At 46.8% G+C, this 26,449-nt stretch overlaps 1 protein-coding gene across 1 annotated transcript in view; it reads right to left on the bottom strand.

The window, feature by feature from the left end:
* LOC135055750 (fer-1-like protein 4) overlaps positions 1 to 26,449 on the bottom strand; it is a 346,065-nt gene that overhangs the window by 203,563 nt on the left and 116,053 nt on the right. Inside the window, exons 18-21 of the mRNA XM_063960172.1 lie at positions 26,171 to 26,291; positions 24,233 to 24,333; positions 20,448 to 20,535; positions 20,061 to 20,177 (exon numbers count right to left, since the gene is read on the bottom strand). Of these exons, the coding sequence (XP_063816242.1) occupies positions 20,061 to 20,177; positions 20,448 to 20,535; positions 24,233 to 24,333; positions 26,171 to 26,291 (427 nt within the window). The remainder of the gene's footprint in view (positions 1 to 20,060; positions 20,178 to 20,447; positions 20,536 to 24,232; positions 24,334 to 26,170; positions 26,292 to 26,449) is intronic.

The following is a 26,449-nucleotide window of genomic DNA, read 5'->3' as shown; positions in this document are numbered from 1 at the left end:
CTGCTGGCTGCTGTATAAGTCCCTTGTAGTTTTGCTGTGTTGTCTTGCATCAGACCAGGGGTAGTGTCTCTCTTGTGCAGCATCAGTCCAGTGACCAGTCACAGTGGTGGTGTCCTCTGCTGCCATATATCCAGTGTTACTGGCGTATAATACCAGTGATATTGCCATATAATTCCCGTGATACTGCCGTATAATTCCTGTGATACTGGCGTATAATTACAGTGAAATTGCCGTATAATACCAGTGATTAGTGATGAGCGGATTCGGTTTCTCGGAAACCGAACCCCCCCGAACTTCACGCTTTTTACACGGGTCCGAGGCAGACTCGGATCTTCCCGCCTTGCTCGGTTAACCCGAGCGCGCCCGAACGTCATCATCCCGCTGTCGGATTCTCGCGAGGCTCGTATTCTATCGCGAGACTCGGATTCTATATAAGGAGCCGCGCGTCGCCGCCATTTTCACACGTGCATTGAGATTGATAGGGAGAGGACGTGGCTGGCGTCCTCTCCGTTTAGAGTAGACTAGAGAGTAGTAGAGACACTTGATTTACTAATTTTGGGGAGCATATTAGGAGTACTACTTGCTGATAGTGTGACCAGTGACCACCAGTTTAATTAATCCGTTCTCTGCCTGAAAAAAAACGATACACAGTGTGACACAGTCACATACCATATCTGTGCTCAGCCTCAGTGTGCCCTCAGTGTGCTGCATCATCTATGTAATACTGTATATCTGACTGTGCTGAGTGTTCACTGCTCACACAGCTTAATTGTGGGGGAGACTGGGGAGCAGTTATAGCAGGAGTACATATTTTAACAGTGCACACTTTTGCTGCCAGAGTGCCACTGCCAGTGTGACTGACCAGTGACCACTGACCACCAGTATATTGTGATTGTCTGCCTGAAAAAGTTAAAGACTCGTCGTGTGGTGTTTTTATTCTATAAACGCATTCTGCTGACAGTGTCCAGCAGGTCCGTCATTATATAATATATACCTGTCCGGCTGCAGTAGTGATATATATATATTTTTTATATCATTATCATCCAGTCTATATTAGCACTGCAGCAGACGCAGTACGGTAGTCCGCGGCTGTAGCTACCTCTGTGTCGGCAGTCGCTCGTCCATCCATAATTGTATACCACCTACCCGTGGTGTTTTTTTTCTTTCTATCTTCTTGATACTAGTAGCTTACTTTAGGAGTCTGCAGTGCTGAGCTGACAGTGTCCAGCAGGTCCGTCATTATATAATATATACCTGTCCGGCTGCAGTAGTGATATATATATATATTTTATATCATTATCATCCAGTCTATATTAGCAGCAGACGCAGTACGGTAGTCCACGGCTGTAGCTACCTCTGTGTCGGCAGTCGCTCGTCCATCCATAATTGTATACCACCTACCCGTGGTGTTTTTTTTTTCTTTCTATCTTCTTGATACTAGTAGCTTACTTTAGGAGTCTGCAGTGCTGAGCTGACAGTGTCCAGCAGGTCCGTCATTATATAATATATACCTGTCCGGCTGCAGTAGTGATATATATATATTTTATATCTCATTATCATCCAGTCTATATTAGCAGCAGACGCAGTACGGTAGTCCACGGCTGTAGCTACCTCTGTGTCGGCAGTCGCTCGTCCATCCATAATTGTATACCACCTACCTGTGGTGTTTTTTTTTTCTATCTTCTTGATACTAGTAGCTTACTTTAGGAGTCTGCAGTGCTGAGCTGACAGTGTCCAGCAGGTCCGTCATTATATAATATATACCTGTCCGGCTGCAGTAGTGATATATATATATATTTTTTATATCATTATCATCCAGTCTATATTAGCAGCAGACGCAGTACGGTAGTCCACGGCTGTAGCTACCTCTGTGTCGGCAGTCGCTCGTCCATCCATAATTGTATACCACCTACCCGTGGTGTTTTTTTTTTTTTTCTATCTTCTTGATACTAGTAGCTTACTTTAGGAGTCTGCAGTGCTGAGCTGACAGTGTCCAGCAGGTCCGTCATTATATAATATATACCTGTCCGGCTGCAGTAGTGATATATATATATTTTATATCTCATTATCATCCAGTCTATATTAGCAGCAGACGCAGTACGGTAGTCCACGGCTGTAGCTACCTCTGTGTCGGCAGTCGCTCGTCCATCCATAATTGTATACCACCTACCTGTGGTGTTTTTTTTTTTCTATCTTCTTGATACTAGTAGCTTACTTTAGGAGTCTGCAGTGCTGAGCTGACAGTGTCCAGCAGGTCCGTCATTATATAATATATACCTGTCTGGCTGCAGTAGTGATATATATATATATTTTTTATATCATTATCATCCAGTCTATATTAGCAGCAAACGCAGTACGGTAGTCCACGGCTGTAGCTACCTCTGTGTCGGCAGTCGCTCGTCCATCCATAATTGTATACCACCTACCTGTGGTGTTTTTTTTTTCTATCTTCTTGATACTAGTAGCTTACTTTAGGAGTCTGCAGTGCTGACAGTGTCCAGCAGGTCCGTCATTATATAATATATACCTGTCCGGCTGCAGTAGTGATATATATATATTTTTTATATCATTATCATCCAGTCTATATTAGCAGCAGACGCAGTACGGTAGTCCACGGCTGTAGCTACCTCTGTGTCGGCAGTCGCTCGTCCATCCATAAGTATACTAGTATCCATCCATCTCCATTGTTTACCTGAGGTGCCTTTTAGTTGTGCCTATTAAAATATGGAGAACAAAAATGTTGAGGTTCCAAAAATAGGGAAAGATCAAGATCGACTTCCACCTCGTGCTGAAGCTGCTGCCACTAGTCATGGCCGAGACGATGAAATGCCAGCAACGTCGTCTGCCAAGGCCGATGCCCAATGTCATAGTACAGAGCATGTAAAATCCAAAACACCAAATATCAGTAAAAAAAGGACTCAAAAATCTAAAATAAAATTGTCGGAGGAGAAGCGTAAACTTGCCAATATGCCATTTACCACACGGAGTGGCAAGGAACGGCTGAGGCCCTGGCCTATGTTCATGGCTAGTGGTTCAGCTTCACATGAGGATGTGGTGCAGAATTATTTAAAAAACGAGAGGGGCGTGCAAGAGATGCTGTCGGTGGCCAGAAGAATTGCGGGACACTTTCGGCGTACAGGCACCACGTACAGAAGACTGGAGCACCACCAAAAACGCCTGAACCTGCCCTGCCATCATCTGAAGCAAGAAGTGGTAACGAGGTGGAATTCAACCCTCTATATGCTTCAGAGGTTGGAGGAGCAGCAAAAGGCCATTCAAGCCTATACAACTGAGCACGATATAGGAGGTGGAATGCACCTGTCTCAAGCGCAGTGGAGAATGATTTCAACATTGTGCAAGGTTCTGCAACCTTTTGAACTTGCCACACGTGAAGTCAGTTCAGACACTGCCAGCCTGAGTCAGGTCATTCCCCTCATCAGGCTTTTGCAGAAGAAGCTGGAGACATTGAAGGAGGAGCTAACACAGAGCGATTCCGCTAGGCATGTGGGACTTGTGGATGGAGCCCTTAATTCGCTTAACAAGGATTCACGGGTGGTCAATCTGTTGAAATCAGATCACTACATTTTGGCCACCGTGCTCGATCCTAGATTTAAAACCTACCTTGGATCTCTCTTTCCGGCAGACACAAGTCTGCTGGGGTTCAAAGAACTGCTGGTGACAAAATTGTCAAGTCAAGCGGAACGCGACCTGTCAACATCTCCTCCTTCACATTCTCCCGCAACTGGGGGTGCGAGGAAAAGGCTCAGAATTCCGAGCCCACCCGCTGGCGGTGATGCAGGGCAGTCTGGAGCGACTGCTGATGCTGACATCTGGTCCGGACTGAAGGACCTGACAACGATTACGGACATGTCGTCTACTGTCACTGCATATGATTCTCTCCCCATTGAAAGAATGGTGGAGGATTATATGAGTGACCGCATCCAAGTAGGCACGTCAGACAGTCCGTACTTATACTGGCAGGAAAAAGAGGCAATTTGGAGGCCCTTGCACAAACTGGCTTTATTCTACCTAAGTTGCCCTCCCACAAGTGTGTACTCCGAAAGAGTGTTTAGTGCCGCCGCTCACCTTGTCAGCAATCGGCGTACGAGGTTACATCCAGAAAATGTGGAGAAGATGATGTTCATTAAAATGAATTATAATCAATTCCTCCGTGGAGACATTCACCAGCAGCAATTGCCTCCACAAAGTACACAGGGAGCTGAGATGGTGGATTCCAGTGGGGACGAATTGATAATCTGTGAGGAGGGGGATGTACACGGTGATATATCGGAGGATGATGATGAGGTGGACATCTTGCCTCTGTAGAGCCAGTTTGTGCAAGGAGAGATTAATTGCTTCTTTTTTGGTGGGGGTCCAAACCAACCCGTCATTTCAGTCACAGTCGTGTGGCAGACCCTGTCACTGAAATGATGGGTTGGTTAAAGTGTGCATGTCCTGTTTATACAACATAAGGGTGGGTGGGAGGGCCCAAGGACAATTCCATCTTGCACCTCTTTTTTCTTTCATTTTTCTTTGCGTCATGTGCTGTTTGGGGGGTGTTTTTTGGAAGGGCCATCCTGCGTGACACTGCAGTGCCACTCCTAGATGGGCCAGGTGTTTGTGTCGGCCACTAGGGTCGCTTAGCTTACTCACACAGCTACCTCATTGCGCCTCTTTTTTTCTTTGCGTCATGTGCTGTTTGGGGAGTGTTTTTTGGAACGTCCATCCTGCGTGACACTGCAGTGCCACTCCTAGATGGGCCAGGTGTTTGTGTCGGCCACTAGGGTCGCTTAGCTTACTCACACAGCTACCTCATTGCGCCTCTTTTTTTCTTTGCGTCATGTGCTGTTTGGGGAGTGTTTTTTGGAAGGGCCATCCTGCGTGACACTGCAGTGCCACTCCTAGATGGGCCAGGTGTTTGTGTCGGCCACTAGGGTCGCTTAGCTTAGCCATCCAGCGACCTCGGTGCAAATTTTAGGACTAAAAATAATATTGTGAGGTGTGAGGTGTTCAGAATAGACTGAAAATGAGTGGAAATTATGGTTATTGAGGTTAATAATACTTTGGGATCAAAATGACCCCCAAATTCTATGATTTAAGCTGTTTTTTAGGTTTTTTTAAAAAAAAACACCCGAATCCAAAACACACCCGAATCCGACAAAAAAAAATCGGTGAGGTTTTGCCAAAACGCGTTCGAACCCAAAACACGGCCGCGGAACCGAACCCAAAACCAAAACACAAAACCCGAAAAATTTCCGGTGCTCATCACTACCAGTGATATTGCCGTATAATTCCTGTGATATTGCTGTATAATTCCCGTGATACTGGCGTATAATTCCAGTGATATTGCCGTGTAATTCCAGTGATATTGCCGTGTAATTCCAGTGATATTGCTGTATAATTCCTGTAATACTGCGTATAATTCCAGTGATATTGCCGTATAATTCCCGCGATACTGGCGTATAATTCCTGTGATACTTCTGTATAATTCCAGTGATATTGCCATATAATTCCCGTGATACTGGCGTATAATTCCTGTTATATTGCCGTATAATTCCAGTGATATTGCCGTATAATTCCAGTGATATTGCTGTATACTTCCAGTGATACTGCCGTATAATTCCAGTGATATTGCCGTATAATTCCCGTGATACTGGCATATAATTCCTGTGATACTGCCGTATACTTCCAGTGGTACTGCCGTATAATTCCAGTGATATTGCCGTATAATTCCAGTGGTACTGGCGTATAAGTCCAGTCCAGTGGTACTGCCGTATAAATCCAGTGGTACTGGCGTATAAGTCCAGTGATCCTGCCGTATAATTCAAGTGAACCTGCCGTATAATTCAAGTGGTACTGGCGTATAAATCCAGTCCAGTGTAGGACGCCGCAGCTGTTCCCATGGTAACTACCCTGTTCTTCCGGCGCACCCGACACGCCATCATCCAGTGACGCGGATTACAGCTGAGCGGAGTGGCTGGCGGAGGCGCCGATGAACAGGTGAGTATGTTCACGTTTATTGGTTTTGGTATATATATATGTTGTTTAGCACTGTGTCTTTTATCTGCTGTTTGACCCTGAGGACGGGGATTCGCCCCGAAACTTGTCGGTTGCAGTGGTCTAATAAATGACCTGATTATCCACCTTGCCGAGTCTGTTTGAGTGCCGCCACACATCTACGCGTATATATATATATATATATATATATATATATATACCCTGTTGCAAAGCGGATTACTGAGGCCATAACAACTATGCTGGTGTTAGACGTGCGTCTGGTATCCGCCATTAGTGCAGTGGGACTGCAGTGCCAACCCTAGATGGGCCAGGTGTTTGTGCCGCACACTTGTGTCGCTTAGCTTAGTCATACAACTACCTCATTGCACCTCTTTTACATCTTTGCATGATGTGCTGTTTGGGGCCTTTTTTTTATATCTGCCCACCTGTCTGACACTGCAGTGCCACTGCTAGATCGGCCAGGTGTTTGTGCCGCACACTTGTGTCGTTTAGCTTAGTCATACAGCAACCTTGGTGCACCTCTTTTTCATCTTTGCATCATGTGCTGTTTGGGGCATGTTTTTTTAAAGTGCCATCCTGTCTGACACTGCCGTATAAGTCCAGGGTACTGTTGTATTAGTCCAGGGGTACTGCCGTAAAAGTCCACCAATTGCAGAATTTTTGAAAAATGACGAGCGTGCAGGAGATGCTGTCAGTGGACTGAACAATTGCGGGCCACTTTCAACATTCAGCCACTGCATGCCACTACTAGATGGGCCAGGTGGTTGTGTCGCTTAGCTTAGTCATACAGCAACCTCGGTGCACTTCTTTTTCTTCTTTGCATCATGTGCTGTTTGGGGACTATTTTTTTAAAGTGCCATCCTGCCTGACACTGCAGTGCCACTCCTAGATAGGCCAGGTGTTTGTGCCGCACACTTGTGTCGCTTAGCTTAGTCATACAGCTACCTCAGTGCAACTTTTAAGCCTAAAAAAAATATTGTGAGGTTTGAGGTGTTCAGAATAGACTGGAAATTAGTGGAAATGAAGGTTATTGAAGTTAATAATACCGTAGTAGCAAAATTACCCTCAAATGATGTGATTTTAGCTGTTTTTATGTTTCCCCCCAAAAAATCATCCAGATCCAAAACCAAAACCAAAACATGAAAGGGTGGTTTTGGCAAAACCAAGCCAAAACCAAACACGAGCGGAGAATAGGAACCAAAACACAAAACACGAAAAGTACCTGCCGCACATCTCTAGTATAGACGGGTCCACTAGGAGCCATGGGCACTTTAAGAATTAGATAGTGTGGGCTGGCTCCTCCCTCTATGCAGCCACCTACCAGACTCAGTTTAGAAAATATGCCTGGAGGAGCCGGTCACGCTGAAGGTAGCTCCTGAAGAGTTTTCTGCATTTATTTTTCTGGACAGCACCAGCCTGCCTGCTTCGTGGGACTTAGGGGGGGGGGGGGGGACAGCCCAACCTCTTGAAGGGTTAATGGTCTCGTTCCCCGCTGATAGGACACTACCTCCTGAGGGAACTATTCGCAAGCCCCACCACGGCGAGCGTACATTCCCGCCACCCCTAACAGAGCCGGAAGAAAGAAGAGTGGTGAGTACTAAGCCTGTGTCATGGTTAGCGGGTCGCCGGCCATTATGGCAGCATGAGGGTAAGGAGACGCACGGCTTCTAATCGGGGCGAATTGCGTCTCCAGACTCAGTACACAACTGCGTCTCAGTACACTTTACACAGCACCCACAATGGCAAACAAAGCCGTAAAACGGTTCTGTTTCCATTTTAAGCACAAAATTACCTCAGCCAGTATAAGAAGAGCGAGAAGACCGTGCGCCATTGAAGGGGCGGGGCTTCACTATGAGCGGATACAGCAGCTCACCAGCGCCATTTTCCCTCTGCAGTGGACACAGACGCTGACTGACAGAGACGCGCAGCTCCTCCGGTGTGACTCCAGATTACCTTAGCGGTACCAGGGGTCATAGCAGGGGGGGAGCGGTTATTAGTGTACTACATCCCCAATCTGGGTACTTAGTCTGCGACCTGGCTAGGCTTGGCATTAGCAATAAGGGCACGGTGTGCTGGCTCCAAATACCTCTGTGTCTCCCTGGAAGGGCTCTTTGTCGGTTAATTGTGCTTTTAACCTTTCCTGTGTGTGTGTGCTGTCACATTTACAATATGTCAGGCAAAAAGTGTGTTTTATGTAAGTCATAGTGTTCCTCTTCTCCAGGGAGCTGTACTCAGTGTAGTGCACCTTCTCAGGCTAGTGGGGTTGACCCAGCTTGGCTGGATTCCTTCAAAGGAATGATTTCCAATATTTCTAATAAATCGTCCCACAATGAGAAAGAGACGCAATACTAATAATAATAAAACAGTCTGTGGATGAGATTATGAACAGAGACTCAGTCCCCAAACAAGCATCTCAGTCCCTTGCCATTTGTCCACAAAAACGAACTCTGGCCCATATCCTGCAGTCTTACTCTGACAATGAGTGGTCAGACATGAAGGAGGAGGAGGTGGATTCAGAAAGGTGGGACGCTGCTCTGTCACAGGGAATAGAGGCTCTTATAGAAGCTATCAGAGATGTGCTACAAATTCCTTATAAGGTGACAGAAGAGTGTGAGGAATCTTATTTTAATGTAAAAAAGAAGTCCTCAGTCACTTTTCCTGTGTCAAAGGAATGAATATCCTGTTTGAAGAACCGTGGGTTAATCATGATAAGAAATTTCAAATCCCCAAATCTCATCTTTTCTTTATCCTCCTGAGGACAGGAAAAAAATGGGAAAGTCCACCGATAGTGGATGCATCAGTGTCCAGGCTGTCATGGATGATTGTGTTGCCCGTCCCTGGTGCAGCCTCCATGAAAGACACATCTGATCGCAAGATTGAGATTACACTCAAATCCTTGTACACCGCTGCTGGGGTGGCCCAGAGACCCACTAGAGCATGTGTGTGGATTACTAAAGCCATTGCTAGAAGGTCAGGTAACCTAATGGAGGGGTTGGATTCCTTATCTAGGGGGGAGATTGTTTAACTACTGCAACATATACAGGACTCTGCGAACTTTATGGTTGAAACCATAAAAGAAGTGGGTTTGCTTAATGCACACACCACGACTATGGCAGTGTCAGGGCTTATGGTTACGCCAGTGGACTGCGGACGCGGACTCCAGGAAAGGCGTGGAAGGCCTACCCTTCACAGGAGAGGCCTTATTTGGAGACGAACTAGATACATGGATCTCCAAAGCTACTGCGGGTAAGTCTATATATCTTCCTTCTGCAGCTCCCCCAACTAGGAAGACCTACTTAGGACCTACTCTGCAGTCCTTTCGGACTGCCAAGTTTAAGGGCAAAAATAGAGGATCTTCTACAGCCAACAGAGGTGCAAGAGGTAAACCACGCAAACCAGCAACTGCCGGTTCGCAGGAACAGAGCTCCAGCATGGCGGTGGACCGACTAAAAAAATTCAGTCACATGTGGACAACATCATGCCAGGATCCCTGGGTCATAGATCTTATTTCCCAGGGTTACAGACTGGAGTTTCAGGAACTTCCACCTCACAGATTCTTAAAATCAGGCTTACCAGTTTTAAAAGAGGCAAGTATAACCTTACAGGATGCCATTCAAAAATTGGTACAAACGCAGGTCATTATTCCAGCTCCACCTCATCTCCAAAACAAGGGGTATTATTCCAACTTGTTTGTAGTACCGAAACCGGATGGTTCGGTAAGGCCGATTCTGAATCTAAAATCATTGAATGCGTACTTATGAGTGTTCAAGTTCAAGATGGAGTCTCTGAGAGCGGTGATCTCAGGTCTGGAGGAGGGGAAATTCCTAATGTCTCTTGATATCAAGGATGCGTACCTTCACATTCCGATCTGGCCGCCTCACCAGGCTTATCTACAGTTTGCACTGCAGGACTGTCACTACCAGTTCCAGGCCCTACCTTTTGGTCTCTCCACGGCATCGAGGGTGTTCACCAAGGTGATGGCAGAGATGATGTTTCTCCTTCGCAAGCAGGGAGTGAGCATAATTCCATACCTGGATGATCTTCTGATAAAGGCTCCGTCCAGGGCGAGGTTGTTGAACAGCATTGGCCTCACAACCCAATTACTCCTGGATCACGGCTGGATTCTGAATCTTCTCACTTAGAGCCAACTCGGAGGCTCCCATTTCTGGGAATGATACTGGACATACAGTTGCAGAAAGTTTTTCTTCCGTTGGAAAAGGCATTGGTAATCCAGTCGATGGTTCGGGATGTCCTGAATCCAACCCGGATATCGTTGCACCTATGCATTCGCCTTCTGGGAAAAATGGTGGCCTCTTATGAGGCTCTTCAGTATGGAATGTTTCATGCACAACCCTTCCAGCTAGATCTGTTGCACAAATGGTTCGGATCACATCCTCACATGCACACGGGGATCCGTATGTCGCCAAAGGCCAGGATTTCCCTGCTGTGGTGGCTACAGATTTCTCACCTGATCGAGGGCCGATGGTTTGGGATTCAAAACTGGATTCTGCTAACCATGGACGCAAGCCTCAGAGGTTAGGGAGCAGTCACCCAGGGGGGTGCAGTTTCAAGGAAGATGGTCATGTCAGGAAGTCGCCCTTCCAATCAACATTCTGGAACTCAGGGCTATATACAACGCCCTTCTGCAGGCCTCATATCTTCTTCAAGATCGGGCCATTCAGGTCCAGTCGGGCAATGTGATGGCAGTGACGTACATAAACCGTCAGGGCGGAATGAAAAGCAGAGCAGCATGAATTCTCCTCTGGGCAGAAAAACACGCTGCAGCGTTGTCGGCGATCTTCATTCCTGGAATAGATAACTGGGAAGCTGACTTCCTCAGCAGACATGACCTGCACCTGGGGGAGTAGGGCCTTCACCCGGAGGTGTTCAGGTGCTTGACAAGTTGATGGGGATATCCACAGATCGACATGATAGCCTCTCATCTCAACAAGAAGCTCAAGCGGTATTGTTCCAAGTCGAGAGACCCACAGGCAGTGGCAGTGGACGCTCTGACGACACCATGGGTATATCAGATGGTGTACGTGTTTCCTCCACTTCCTCTGATCCCAAGAATTCTGAAAAGAATAAAAAGAGAAAAGGTTCAAGCAATTCTCATTGCTCCAGAGTGACCAAGAAGGGCCTGGTATGCGGACCTCCTGGAGATACTCCTCGGAGATCCGTGGCCTCTACCTCTTCGCGAGGATCTTTTGCAACAGGGCCAATTCGTCTATCAAGACTTACCATGGCTACGTTTGACGGCATGGAAGTTGAATCGCTGATCCTTGCCAGGAAAGGCTATCCTGACAAAGTAATCCCGAATATGATCCAAGCCAGGAAGGGGGTAACGTCTAAACATTACCACCGTATTTGGAAGAAATATGTCTCTTGGTGTGAGAACAGAAAATATTCTGCGGTGGATTTTCATCTGGGAGGTTTGCTGCTTTTTCTGCAGCCGGGTGTGGAAGTGGGCCTACGTCTGGGCTCAATAAAAGTCCATATTTCGGCCTTGTCCATTTTCTTTCAGAAACAATTGGCTTCTCTTCCTGAGGTCCAGACATTCTTGAAAGGTGTTCTGCACATCCAACCTCCCTTTGTGCCTCCTACGGCACCTTGGGATCTCAATTTGGTGCTACAGTTCCTCCAATTGGACTGGATTGAACCGTTACAGGAGGTAGATGTTAAATATCTTACGTGGAAGACAGTCACACTGTTGGCCTTGGCTTCAGCGAGACGTGTGTCGGAGCTTGGGGCGTTGTCTCACAAGAGCCCCTACTTAATTTTCCATGAGGACAGAGCTGAACTCAGAACTCGTTAGCAATTCCTTCCTAAGGTGGTGTCCGCTTTTCACATCAACCAACCTATTGTGGTTCCGGCTGTTACGGACACCTCTACTACTTCAAAGTCTTTGGATGTTGTGAGGGCTTTGAAGGTGTATGTAAAGAGGACAGCTCGTCACAGAAAATCAGACTCGCTGTTCATTCTCTATGATTCCAACAAGATTGGGTGTCCTGCTACAAAGCAGTCCATTGCCTGCTGGATCAGGCTCACTATCCAGCATGCTTATTCCACGGCAGGCTTGCCAGTTCCGAAATCCGTTCAGGCCCACTCGACTAGGTCGGTGGGTTCTTCTTGTGCGGCTGCCCGGGATGTCTCGGCTTTGCAGCTCTGCCGAGCAGCTAATTGGTCAGGTTTGAACACGTTTGCTAAGTTCTACAAGTTCGATACTTTGGCCTCTGACGACCTTCAGTTTGGTCAATCAGTTCTGCAGGAACCTCAGCACTCTCCCACCCAGTTTGGGAGCTTTGGTACTTCCCCATGGTACTATATGGAACCCCAGTATCCTCTAGAACGTAAGAGAAAATAAGAATTTACTTACCGATAATTCTATTTCTCATAGTCCGTAGTGGATGCTGGGACTCCGTAAGGACCATGGGGAATAGCGGCTCCGCAGGAGACTGGGCACAAAAGTAAAAGCTTGAACTAGCTGGTGTGCACTGGCTCCTCCCCCTATGACCCTCCTCCAAGCCTCAGTTAGGATACTGTGCCCGGACGAGCGTACATAATAAGGAAGGATATTGAATCCCGGGTAAGACTCATACCAGCCACACCAATCACACCGTACAACCTGTGATCTGAACCCAGTTAACAGTATGATAAACGAAGGAGCCTCTGAAAAGATGGCTCACAACAATAATAACCCGAATTTTGTAACAATAACTATATACAAGTATTGCAGACAATCCGCACTTGGGATGGGCGCCCAGCATCCACTACGGACTATGAGAAATAGAATTATCGGTAAGTGAATTCTTATTTTCTCTAACGTCCTAAGTGGATGCTGGGACTCCGTAAGGACCATGGGGATTATACCAAAGCTCCCAAACGGGCGGGAGAGTGAGGATGACTCTGCAGCACCGAATGAGAGAACTCCAGGTCCTCCTCAGCCAGGGTATCAAATTTGTAGAATTTAGCAAACGTGTTTGCCCCTGACCAAGTAGCTGCTCGGCAAAGTTGTAAAGCCGAGACCCCTCGGGCAGCCGCCCAAGATGAGCCCACCTTCCTTGTGGAATGGGCTTTTACAGATTTTGGCTGTGGCAGGCCTGCCACAGAATGTGCAAGCTGAATTGTACTACAAATCCAACGAGCAATCATCTGCTTAGAAGCAGGAGCACCCAGCTTGTTGGGTGCATACAGGATAAACAGCGAGTCAGATTTCCTGACTCCAGCCGTCCTGGAAATATATATTTTCAGGGCCCTGACTACGTCCAGTAACTTGGAGTCCTCCAAGTCCCTAGTAGCCGCAGGCACCACAATAGGCTGGTTCACGTGAAACGCTGAAACCACCTTTGGGAGAAATTGAGGACGAGTCCTCAATTCTGCCCTATCCGTGTGAAAAATCAGGTAAGGGCTTTTATAAGATAAAGCCGCCAATTCTGAGACACGCCTGGCTGAAGCCAGGGCTAACAGCATTACCACCTTCCATGTGAGATATTTTAATTCCACAGTGGTGAGTGGTTCAAACCAATGTGATTTTAGGAACCCCAAAACCACATTGAGATCCCAAGGTGCCACCGGGGGCACAAAAGGAGGCTGTATATGCAGTACCCCTTTGACAAACGTCTGGACTTCAGGCACAGAAGCCAGTTCTTTTTGGAAGAAAATCGACAGGGCCGAAATTTGAACCTTAATGGACCCTAATTTTAGGCCCATAGACAGTCCTGTTTGCAGGAAATGTAGGAAGCGACCCAGTTGAAATTCCTCTGTAGGGGCCTCTTTGGCCTCACACCACGCAACATATTTTCGCCAAATGCGGTGATAATGTTTCGCGGTTACATCCTTCCTGGCCTTTATCAGGGTAGGGATGACTTCTTCTGGAATGCCTTTTTCCTTCAGGATCCGGCATTCAACCGCCATGCCGTCAAACGCAGCCGCGGTAAGTCTTGGAACAGACAAGGTCCCTGCTGGAGCAGGTCCTTTCTTAGAGGTAGAGGCCACGGGTCCTCCGTGAGCATCTCTTGAAGTTCCGGGTACCAAGTCCTTCTTGGCCAATCCGGAACCACTAGTATAGTTCTTACTCCTCTCCTTTTTATGATTCTCAGTACTTTTGGTATGAGAGGCAGAGGAGGGAACACATACACTGACTGGTACACCCATGGTGTTACCAGAGCGTCCACCGCTATTGCCTGAGGGTCCCTTGACCTGGCGCAATATCTGTCTAGTTTTTTGTTGAGACGGGACGCCATCATGTCCACCTTTGGTTTTTCCCAACGGTTTACCATCTCTTGGAAGACTTCTGGATGAAGTCCCCACTCCCCCGGGTGAAGGTCGTGTCTGCTGAGGAAGTCCGCTTCCCAGTTGTCCACTCCCGGAATGAACACTGCTGACAGTGCTATCACATGATTCTCCGCCCAGCGAAGAATCCTTGCAGCTTCTGCCATCGCCCTCCTGCTTCTCGTGCCGCCCTGTCTGTTTACGTGGGCGACTGACGTGATGTTGTCCGATTGGATCAATACCGCCTGACCCTGAAGCAGGGGTTTTGCTTGAGTTAGGGCATTGTAAATGGCCCTTAGTTCCAGAATGTTTATATGAAGAGATGTTTCCATGCTTGACCACAAGCCCTGGAAATTTTGTCCCTGTGTGACTGCTCCCCAGCCTCTCAGGCTGGCATCTGTGGTCACCAGGATCCAATCCTGAATGCCGAATCTGCGGCCCTCTAGTAGATGAGCACTCTGCAGCCACCACAGAAGAGACACCCTTGTCCTTGGCGACAGGGTTATCCGCTGATGCATCTGAAGATGCGATCCGGACCATTTGTCCAGAAGATCCCACTGAAACGTTCTTGCATGGAATCTTCCGAATGGAATCGCTTCGTAAGAAGCCACCATTTTTCCCAGGACCCTCGTGCACTGATGCACTGACACCTGGCCTGGTTTTAGGAGATTCCTGACTAGCTCGGATAACTCCCTGGCCTTCTCCTCTGGGAGAAACACCTTTTTCTGGACTGTGTCCAGAATCATTCCTAGGAACAGGAGACGTGTCGTTGGAATCAGCTGCGATTTTGGAATATTTAGAATCCACCCGTGCTGACGTAACACTAACTGAGATAGTGCTACTCCGACTTCTAACTGTTCCCTGGACCTTGCCCTTATCAGGAGATCGTCCAAGTAAGGGATAATTAAAACGCCTTTTCTTCGAAGAAGAATCATCATTTCGGCCATTACCTTGGTAAAGACCCGAGGTGCCGTGGACAATCCGAACGGCAGCGTCTGAAACTGATAATGACAGTTTTGTACTACAAACCTGAGGTACCCTTGGTGAGAAGGGTAGATTGGGACGTGGAGATAAGCATCTTTGATGTCCAGAGACACCATATAGTCCCCTTCTTCCAGGTTTGCTATCACTGCTCTGAGTGACTCCATCTTGAATTTGAACCTCTTTATGTAAGTGTTCAAGGATTTTAGATTTAAAATTGGTCTCACCGAGCCGTCCGGCTTCGGTACCACAAACAGCGTGAAATAATACCCCTTTCCCTGTTGTAGGAGAGGTACCTTGATTATCACCTGCTGGGAATACAGCTTGTGAATGGCTTCCAAAACTGCCTCCCTGTCGGAGGGAGACTTTGGTAGAGCAGACTTCAGGAACCGGCGAGGGGGAGACGTCTCGAATTCCAGTTTGTACCCCTGTGATACTACCTGCAGAATCCAGGGGTCCACTTGCGAGTGAGCCCACTGCGCGTTGAAATTTTTGAGACGGTCCCCCACCGTGTCCGAGTCCGCTTGTAAAGCCCCAGCGTCATGCTGAAGACTTGGCAGAAGCAGAGGAGGGCTTCTGCTCCTGTGAAGAGGCTGCCTGGTGCAGTCTTTTTCCTCTTCCTCTGCCCCGGGGCAGAAATGAGTGGCCTTTTGCCCGCCTGTACTTATGGGGACGAAAGGACTGAGTTTGAAAAGACGGTGTCTTTTTCTGCTGAGAGGTGACCTGGGGTAAAAAGGTGGACTTTCCGGCCGTTGCCGTGGCCACCAGGTCCGATAGACCGGCCCCAAATAACTCCTCCCCTTTAAACGGCAATACTTCCATATGTCGTTTGGAATCCGCATCCCCTGACCACTGTCGCGTCCATAACGCTCTTCTGGCAGAAATGGACATAGCACTCACTCTTGATGCCAGGGTGCAAATATCCCTCTGTGCATCACGCATATATAGTAATGCATCCTTCAAATGCTCTATAGTTAGTAATATACTGTCCCTATCCAGGGTATCAATATTTTCAGTCAGGGAATCCGACCACGCAACTCCAGCACTGCACATCCAGGCTGATGCGATTGCTGGTCGCAGTATAACACCAGTATGTGTGTATATACCCTTCAGGATATTTTCCAGCCTTCTATCCGCTGGTTCTTTGAGGGCGGCCGTATCAGGAGACGGTAACGCTACTTGTTTAGATAAACGTGTGAGCGCTTTATCTACTCTAGGGGGTGTTTCCCAACGCGCCCTAACCTCTGGCGGGAAAGGGTATAGTGCCAATAATTTATTAGAAATTAGCACTTTTTTATCGGGGGAAACCCACGCTTTATCACACACCTCATTTAATTCATCTGACTCAGGAAAAGCTACTGGTAGTTTTTTCACTCCCCACATAATACCCTTCTTTGTGGTACTTGTAGTGTCAGAAATGTTCAATGCCTCCTTCATTGCCGTGATCATGTAACGTGTGGCCCTACTGGACATTACGTTTGTCTCCTCACCGTCGACACTGGACTCAGTATCCGTGTCTGGGTCTGTGTCGACCCACTGAGGTAACGGGCGTTTTATCGCCCCTGACGGTGTCTGAGACGCCTGGACAGGCACTAATTGATTTGTCGGCTGTCTCATGTCGTCAACAGTTTTTTGTAAAGTGCTGACATTGTCACGTAGTTCTTTAAATACAACCATCCAGTCAGGTGTCGACTCCCTAGGGGGTGACATCACTAATACAGGCAATTGCTCTGCTTCCACATCATTTTCCTCCACACAATCGTACCGACACCCAGCACACACACAGGGAATGCTCTGATAGAGGACAGGACCCCACTAGCCCTTTGGGGAGACAGAGGGAGAGTTTGCCAGCACACACCAGAGCGCTATATATATCAATAGGGATAACCTTATATAAGTGTTACTCCCTTTTATAGCTGCTGTTTATAATTTAGCTGCCAATAGTGCCCCCCCTCTCTCGTTTTTACCCTGATTCTGTAGGGACTGCAGGGGAGAGTCAGGGAGCCGTCCTTCCAGCGGAACTGTGAGGGAAAATGGCGCTTGTGTGCTGAGGAGATAGGCTCCGCCCCTTCACGACGGCCTTATCTCCCGCTTTTTTCTGGAAAACTGGCAGGGGTTAAATACATCCATATAGCCCAGGAGCTATATGTGATGTATTTCTTTTGCCATCCTAAGGTATTTCTGTTTTTATTGCGTCTCAGGGCGCTCCCCCCCAGCGCCCTGCACCCTCAGTGACCGGAGTGTGAAGTGTGCTGAGAGCAATGGCGCACAGCTGCAGTGCTGTGCTCTACCTTAGTTGAAGACAGGAACGTCTTCTGCCGCCGATTTCACCGGACCTCTTCGTTCTTCTGGCTCTGTAAGGGGGCCGGCGGCGCGGCTCCGGGATCCATCCAGGCTGAACCTGTGATCGTCCCTCTGGAGCTAATGTCCAGTAGCCTAAGAAACCCAATCCACTCTGCACGCAGGTGAGTTCGTTTCTTCTCCCCTTAGTCCCACGATGCAGTGATCCTGTTGCCAGCAGGACTCACTGAAAATAAAAAACCTAAAATAAACTTTTACTCTAAGCAGCTCAGGAGAGCCACCTAGCATGCACCCTTCTCGTTCGGGCACAAAAATCTAACAGAGGCTTGGAGGAGGGTCATAGGGGGAGGAGCCAGTGCACACCAGCTAGTTCAAGCTTTTACTTTTGTGCCCAGTCTCCTGCGGAGCCGCTATTCCCCATGGTCCTTACGGAGTCCCAGCATCCACTTAGGACGTTATAGAAAATAGGATTTTAATTACCTACCGGTAAATCATTTTCTTGTAGTCCGCAGAGGATACTGGGCACCCGCCCGATGCTTCATTCTTCCTGCACTGTTACTTGGTTAAGTATTGTTGTTTGGTTCAGCTGTTGCTGTTCCTGTTTCAAGTTTGGTTAGCATGGCTTCCTCTTGTTTGTGTGTGTTGGTTCGGAATCTCACCACTATCCTTATCTATCCTTCTAAGAAAGTGTGTCCGTCTCCTCGGGCACAGTTTCCTAGACTGAGCCTGATAGGAGGGTCATAGAGGGAGGAGCCAGCCCACACTATCAAATTCTTAAAGTGCCCATGGCTCCTAGTGGACCCATCTATACCCCATGGTACTAAATGAAACCCCAGTATCCTCTATGGACTACGAGAAAAGTATTTACCGGTAGGTATTTAAAATCCTATTTTCATTTCTACGGATGGTGTAATGGTTAGCATTACTGCCTCACAGAACTGAGGTCATGGGTTCGATTCCCACCATGGTCCTAACTGTTTGGAGTCTCCCCGTACTTGCGTGGGTTTCCTACTGGTACTTTGGTTTCCTCCCACAATCCAAAAATATACTGGTAGATTAATTGACTCCCAAGAAAATTAATCCTAGCGTGAATGTGACTGCATGTATATGAGATACAGTAGCGGCTCTTGCCACGGGCAAGCAGGCTTTTTGCCCGGGGCGCCGCTACCCTGAGGGCGCCACTGTGGCAAGAGCCGCTACAAATCCTCCCTCCCCGCTCCCCGTCCCTGGATGCAGCGAGCGCCGTGTGTGGCCGCTGCAGCCGGCATCCCTGACTGACACTAGAGGTCAAAATTGACCCCTAGTGTCAGTGCGGCGCTGCTATGGGAGAGACGTCATGACGTCTCTCCCATAGAGAGGAGCCAGCCCCCGGAGACAGCATCAACAGCGGTCCGGAAGCAGGAGCGAGGCTGGTAAGTATATATTTTTTTCTTTTAGGGTTTATAAGCATCGCTACTACAGGGGGCACTACTACTGGGGGCACTACTACAGGGGGCACAGCAACTGGGGGCAGATCTACAGGGGGCACATACTGGGGGCACTACTACAGGGGGTACAGCTACTGGGGGCAGATCTACAGGGGGCACATACTGGGGGCACTGCTACAGGGGGAACAGCTACTGGGGGCAAATCAACTGGGGGCACAGCTACAAGGGGCACAGCTACAGGGGGCACTGCTACAGTGGGCACAGCTACTGGGGGCACATACTGGGGGCACTGCTACAGGGGGAACAGCTACTGGGGGCAAATTAACAGGGGCACAGCTGCTGGGGGCACAACTACTGCGGGCACAACTACTGCGGGCACATCTGCTGGGGACACAACTACTGTGGGCACAGCTACTGGGGGCAAATCTACAGGGGGGCACAACTACTGGGGGCAAATCAACTGTGGGGCACAACTACTTGGGGCTAATCTGGGGGCACAGCTACTGGGGGCATAACTGTGGCCACGACCCTACCCTATGAAGCCGCGCCCCTATTTTTCACAAGCTAACTGTTTTGCCGCCGCTGCGGGGGGGCGCCAGTGGAAACTTTCGCACTGGGCACCGCAAGGTGTAGAACCGGCCCTGATGAGATAGGAAATATAGATTGTAAGCTCCACTGTGGCAGGGACTGATGTGAATGGCCAAATATTCTCTGTAAAGCGCTGCGGAATATGTGTGCGCTATATAAATAACTGGTAAAAAAAAATACATTTCTGACTAGCAGCTTCGATTCCTAATATCAGCAGTTGCGAAGATGAGCAAATCACACGTGCAAACATGAATTAGGCACATATAACCTTAATTATCAATGAGTGATAAATATTACTGTGAGTGATAAATTACACCAGCCAATCAGCTCCTAACTTCCATGTCATAGGCTGGGTTTGAAAAAATGACAGGAGCGGATTGGCTGGTTTCACTTACAGTGAAATTTATCACTCATTGATAAATAAAGGCAATAGTTCCTATACTTTCTGAAAATGCTCCAAAAAAATGTCTCTACCTCTTTAGCCAGGAATCGAACTTTTGTTAGAATTTTCTTTCCATCATTAATCTTCTCCTTAACATTATGCTTAGTCAGTCTCCGGCTGGCTCTAAGTGCTTGTTTGGCATAAATGATCTACAGAGAAAGAGGGAGTGTTACATAAATTGGGTTTGTGAATGAACAGGTAAGGTAATCTTGTGGTGATAAAGTATAATGCATGCTAAGGTGGGATAAAAAAGTATCCTTTAATGTCTCAAGTATTCCAATAATTTAAAGGGTTAGACAAACATTCATCCCGAAACGGGATAAAGTCACATTGTAATAACAATATGCCTGCCCAAGTCTTTGTATCATTGGAACGCTTGAGACATAAAACAATGCTCAGTGCTTCATGAAGAGTCTTACAATGTTGCGGGGAAGAGACTTCATCCTGCAGCGGTCCAGGTTGTTGGGGCGTGACATAGTTCTCTTTCCTGCAATCAGAGAGTATTGCCTGCAAACAGAAAGTTGGCAACAAATTTATTACAACTGCTCCATATACTTGATTAAAATCTGTATTTGTGTAAAACAATGCTCATTGCACTCCACATCAATGTGTTCATGGCTTCCAGGTTATTATGCACAATATGGAATCAACATGGCACAGAATTGGTAACTATCACAGGAACATGGGTATAAAGCAGTATGCCATTGGTGCTGTGATCATTTGATGTAAGAGATTTAAACATGTGTTGCCCATGACTTAATTAAATAGTATTTAGGGTCAGGAAAGCATGGCAGTACTGTAGTTTGAGGCAAAATGAACAGTTCAGCCATGGAGTGCTGTCATCTGCACATAGCTTCCCATCGGAATGGAGAGTTTTGAAGGAATGTATATGTAGCATGGTGGGAATGGACATTAGCGGAATAAACTGAAAGGCTTAAAACTTGCTAAATCTTCTATATAAAATTAATTAGTCTGTTTGTTTGTTTGTCTGTCTGTTTATGCATTCAGACACTCCTGCACCAATTGGGATGAAACCAAGGAGAGGTTGTCCAATTGGATCTTGGCCAGGTTTTAACAGCATAGGGTCTTGGTCAGACCTCCCGTCGGTGGCACCCTATTCTGAGCCTTCCACTTGATGGATTTGGATGAAAACTTCACTGAGTGGTAACATTGGAACCCAGAAGACATATTAGGGGTAGAGGTCCTGGTCAGACTCTGTTTGGTGTACACTGGGCAGAACTTTGACCTGTTCTGGGCCTTCCATTAGAAGGATTTGGACAAACTCTTCACACAGTGGTAATATTGGATTCCAGAAGACATAGTAGGGGGGTGCGGTCCTGGTTGGAGCTCCTGTTAGCTCCTGTTAGTGTCCATCAGGCAGAACTTTGACAAGGCCTTCCACTGGATGGATTTGGATGAAAACTTCGCAGAGTATAACACTGGATCCAAGAAGACTAAAGGGTTGGGGTCCTGGTCGGACCTCCCGTTGGTGTACGCCATACAGAACTTTGACACTGGGAGCCTGTTCAAGCTGTCCACTGGATAGATGTGGATAAAAACTTTAATGAACTGTAATAACTAACAGAAATAACCATAAATCAATGAACTGAAATAACTGGCAGCAATAGAGTTGGGAAGACAAAAATGCTGTGTACCCAAAAGCCTAGGAATAGCAACATTGATAACAGAAAACTTTAAACCCATCTTTGAAAAAACTGAACAGAAAGAAAAGCTGGGGATTAGGGCTACTGGCTACACCAAAAAAAAAAAAGAAAAAAGACACTGGGCAGCCACCTCATGGGTGTATTGGAAGAGCTGCTAAACTGCTAATTATTTTTAAAATGTTGACTGTTATATCCACATCATTGATAACTTAAAAACTTGAAGATTTAAACTTGAACAAAGCTGTGTACTTCAGCTAGTATGGCATATAGGTGATTTGCTGCCCATACACCAAAAGATTGATCTTCCAATCTGGCTGTTTGGCACGAAAATCTGGCAGATTTTTGTTCCAACCAGCCAGATTGGAAGATAAATCTTTAGGTGTATGGGCACCTTAAGTGTACACATTTGGGGTCAGTGTTTGTCATATTTTGCAATGAATTTTTAGTCGGGACCATTTCAGAAGATAAGAGGCTGATTTAGAGTTGTACGCTGCTGCGACCGCTTTGTCATCTACTGCTGTAATCACATCTGTGACTATAGGCTAGTGCTGGTATCAGCACTTCCCCTGGGGTACAAGCGTGGAAGGACTGAGATGCTCAATTTGAGCGTCTGTAGACGCTGTAATACCACTTGGTTTACCACCATCGGTCACACCATCGCACTGTGGTAGGTGTAGATTTTCCCTTTGAGTACGGCTTCCAATGTGAGCGATTAAGTAAGCAACCATTTCAGCAACACACCTGCGGTACTCCAATAACATGGAGCATTTTGGTACATCTAAATAGCCACCTCCCAGTCACTGCCCAGGAACACCTATGTACACACCATGGGGTATATACACTGTATGACTCTGTACGTACACACCATGGGATATATACACTGTATGACTCTGTGCGTACACACCATGAGATATATACACTGTATGACTCTGTGCGTACACACCATGAGATATATACACTGTATGACTTGGGGCCTAATTCAGACCTTATCGCTGCTGTGCATTTTCGCACAGCGGGCGATCAGGTCTGAACTGCGCATGCGCCGCAGTGTGTCAGTGCATGCCAGAGATGTGATCGGCATCGCTGCCCAGCGATCGCCTCTGCATGATTGACAGGCAGAGGCATTCGCTGGGTGGGCCGGCGGTGTTGGGTTGCTGTTTAAGGGCCGTGGTCTGGCAACGCAGGCGCGCCCAGACCGTGCGGGGGACGGGCCGCAGCAGATGCGTGATGTTACACGTGGCCGCTGCGACCCGGAGAGCGACGGGTAGCAGGAGCTGTTCTGATAGAAAGCTACTCTTTGGGTACAAAAGTATCTCCGCCATGCAATGCTTTTGTATCTGTGTGGCGGGCCAGACATGCAGGGTGGACTAGCCCTTTGCTGGGCGTCCCCCCGCATGTCATGGTGGCTGATCGTAGCCGCACGGCTACGATCAGGTCTGAATTAGTCCCCCTATACGTACACACCATGGGATATATATACTGTATGACTCTGTACGTACACACCATTGGATATATACACTGTATGACTCTGTGTGTACACACCATGAGATATATACGCTATATGACTCTGTGCGTATACACCGTGGGATATATACGCTATATGACTCTGTGCGTATACACCGTGGGATATATACACTGTATGACTCTGTGCGAACACACCGTGGGATATATACACTGTATGACTCTGTGCGAACACACCATGGGATATATACACTGTATGACTCTGTGCGAACACACCATGGGATATATACACTGTATGACTCTGTGCGCACACACCGTGGGATATATACACTGTATGACTCTGTGCGCACACACCATGGGATATATACACTGTATGACTCTGTGCGCACACACCATGGGATATATACACTGTGTGACTCTGTGCATACACACCATGGGATATATACACTGTATGACTCTGTGCGTACACACCATGGGATATATACACTGTATGACTCTGTGCGCACACACCATGGGATATATACACTGTGTGACTCTGTGCATACACACCGTGGGATATATACACTGTATGACTCTGTGCGAACACACCATGGGATATATACACTGTATGACTCTGTTCACACACACCATGGGATATATACACTGTATGACTCTGTGCGTACACACCATGGGATATATACACTGTACATGGTAAATTTACTAAAGCTTCTAAAACAGAGAATTGGTGATGCTGCCCATAGCAACCAATCACATGCTGTCTATCATTTCTGTATTGACTTTCAGAAAATGATAGACAGCATCTGAATGGTTGCTATGGGCAACATCGCCAATTCTCTGTTTTAGAAGCTTTAGTAAATTTACCTCTATGTGCATACACACAATGGGATACATACACTATGACTTTTTAGGGATTTTCATGCAGTAGCAAAAAAATTGCACAACTCCATGAACATTGCATGCATCACAGAATTAGACCATTATTGACAGTGTCAGCTTTGTGAGGGTCTGATCCATGAAACTACAATAATAGTCTGATATAACGTCCCATTTCAAGTTATTTCACAGAAAAAATAATATACCTGCACCCAGCTACAAATTCCTCCAGAACTTGCTTCAGACGTATTTCTGGGTTAGATTTAGGTCTTCTTGTCAATTTCTCTACCTCATCAAGCCCACGTTCCTGTAACAGTCAAATCTACAATTACATGGCATCCTTGTAACACTGACATTTGTTTATTCTATTGACCTTTAATGAACTTGAGAGTCAAATGTTCCTCATACTGTATGTAGCGCATGTATTGAAGCTAGATGGCATGAAAGAACTACAATACGTATTCAATATTGTTGTGAAGAAGCAGCACAATAGAAACAGAAATTCTGCTTCCATTGAAAGAAGTAGGCAAACCGCCGGTCTGTGTCACGTGTTGCTCAAGAGAATTATTTATGGTGAACTTGCTGCTGTTTGATAAGTAGATTCTTCTTTTAGGCATGCTATCTAGTATCTACTGTATGTGGAGTTTCTATGTTTGTGCTGTGTTTGTGTGGTTTAGTTGCCCCCACTGGGGCACGGAATGTTGTGAAAGAATAAACAATTCTTTATATAGCGCATACATAGATATTACTCAGCCCTTTAGAGTAAAATATTTCAGTCATTCACATCTGTCCCTGCCCCTGTGAAGCTTACTATCTGTATTCCTATATCATATTGGCACATATACACACTAGGGTTATTTTTTTGTCAGAAGCTAATTTACCTACCAGTATGTTTTTGGAATGTGGGAGGAAACTGGTCCATGCAGGAAAACCCCACACAAACATGGGAGAACATAAAAACTCTGCACATACAGGGCCTTGAGTAGGAATTTAACTCATGACCTCGGTGATGTGAGGCAGTAATGCTGATTTCTTCAATAACCATGCTGTCTCATACTGTATGTTAAAACTAAAAAAGCACAGCATAATAATAATGACTACTGATTTTTATTTTCTCACACAATCCTAGTTTTGTATTAGTATAAGGTTATGTTCTACTGCACCTTCCCACCTCTAGCGTCTCATTACTCTTCTCATAACACAGATGTGTTTGGAGTGGGTCTGGGACTCAGGGTCGACAACAAAAAGGTCGACACACCTTAGGTCGATGCCAATTGGTCGACACACCTTAGGTCGACATGGACAAACGGTCGACATGGACAAAAGGTCGACAGGAACAAGGTCGACATGGAAAAAGGTCGACATGAGTTTTTTATGTTTTTTTGGTGTCGTTTTCTTCGTAGAGAGACCAGGAACCCCAATTAGTGCACCGCGTACCCTCGCATGGCTCGCTTTGCTCGCCATGCTTCGGGCATGGTGCCTTCGCTCCGCTACCGCTTCGCTCAGCACAGATTACCGTTCCAATCGTAGTCCACGTGGATCGTTAAGTATGAAAAGGTTCCAAAAAAGAAAAAATCGTGAAAAACTCATGTCGACCTTTTTCCATGTCGACCTTGTTCCTGTCGACCTTTTGTCCATGTCGACCTAAGGTGTGTCGACCAATTGGCGTCGACATAAGGTGTGTCGACCTTTTTGTTGTCGACCTGGAGTCCGGATACCGTTTGGATTAGCTAGGCAGTAAACCATGACAATTCTCCAAGCAACCTTTTACGGATTTGAGTAATACAGTTTATGTTTAAAGAATAAACCAGTCCACTACCTTCTCTCCTCAGGCTCCCACACCTGATGCCTGTCGTAGGTGACAACAAGATATGTGTTAGGGACACAAATGAAATTAGAGACTTCAAGATCCCTACAAACTCAGAGGGACAAACTGATGCTGCTAGACACTGTCCTTCCTTCAGGAACTTTCTAAGTTTTAATAGGGTGTTGCATGTGTGAGTAAAGATTATGAAACAATGGTACTGTCAGGAACAGTTAAGACAGAACATGCAAGGTTAATTGTGTATCATTAATTCACAGACTGTGTGCTAAAGGGTGTTCAGTTTATATAGGAGGGTGTAATACGAGGTTTTACTGCTTACCAGGCGTTCAGCTATCTTGACTATCCAGTTGGAATTGTATAGCCTCCAGCTGTGGTCCTCCCAGTAGCTCCACACATATGCACATGGTCTGTCATTGCCCATTGGTATGTAGTTGTATGAGCTACAGAAATAAGCAGGACAAGAGTAACATTTCCTCCATTGGCCATGCATACATTTCATGTATATGAATATCTGCAGTAATACCATAACTGCATTTTGAAATTGCACAGACACATTAGTGTACATTATCTCCGCTTAAAACAGTGATCGGGAACCTTT

The sequence above is a fragment of the Pseudophryne corroboree genome, chromosome 3, assembly GCF_028390025.1.
Source record: "Pseudophryne corroboree isolate aPseCor3 chromosome 3, aPseCor3.hap2, whole genome shotgun sequence".
Taxonomy (NCBI): Eukaryota; Metazoa; Chordata; class Amphibia; order Anura; family Myobatrachidae; genus Pseudophryne; species Pseudophryne corroboree.
This window is presented reverse-complemented; position numbering and strand designations above follow the sequence as displayed.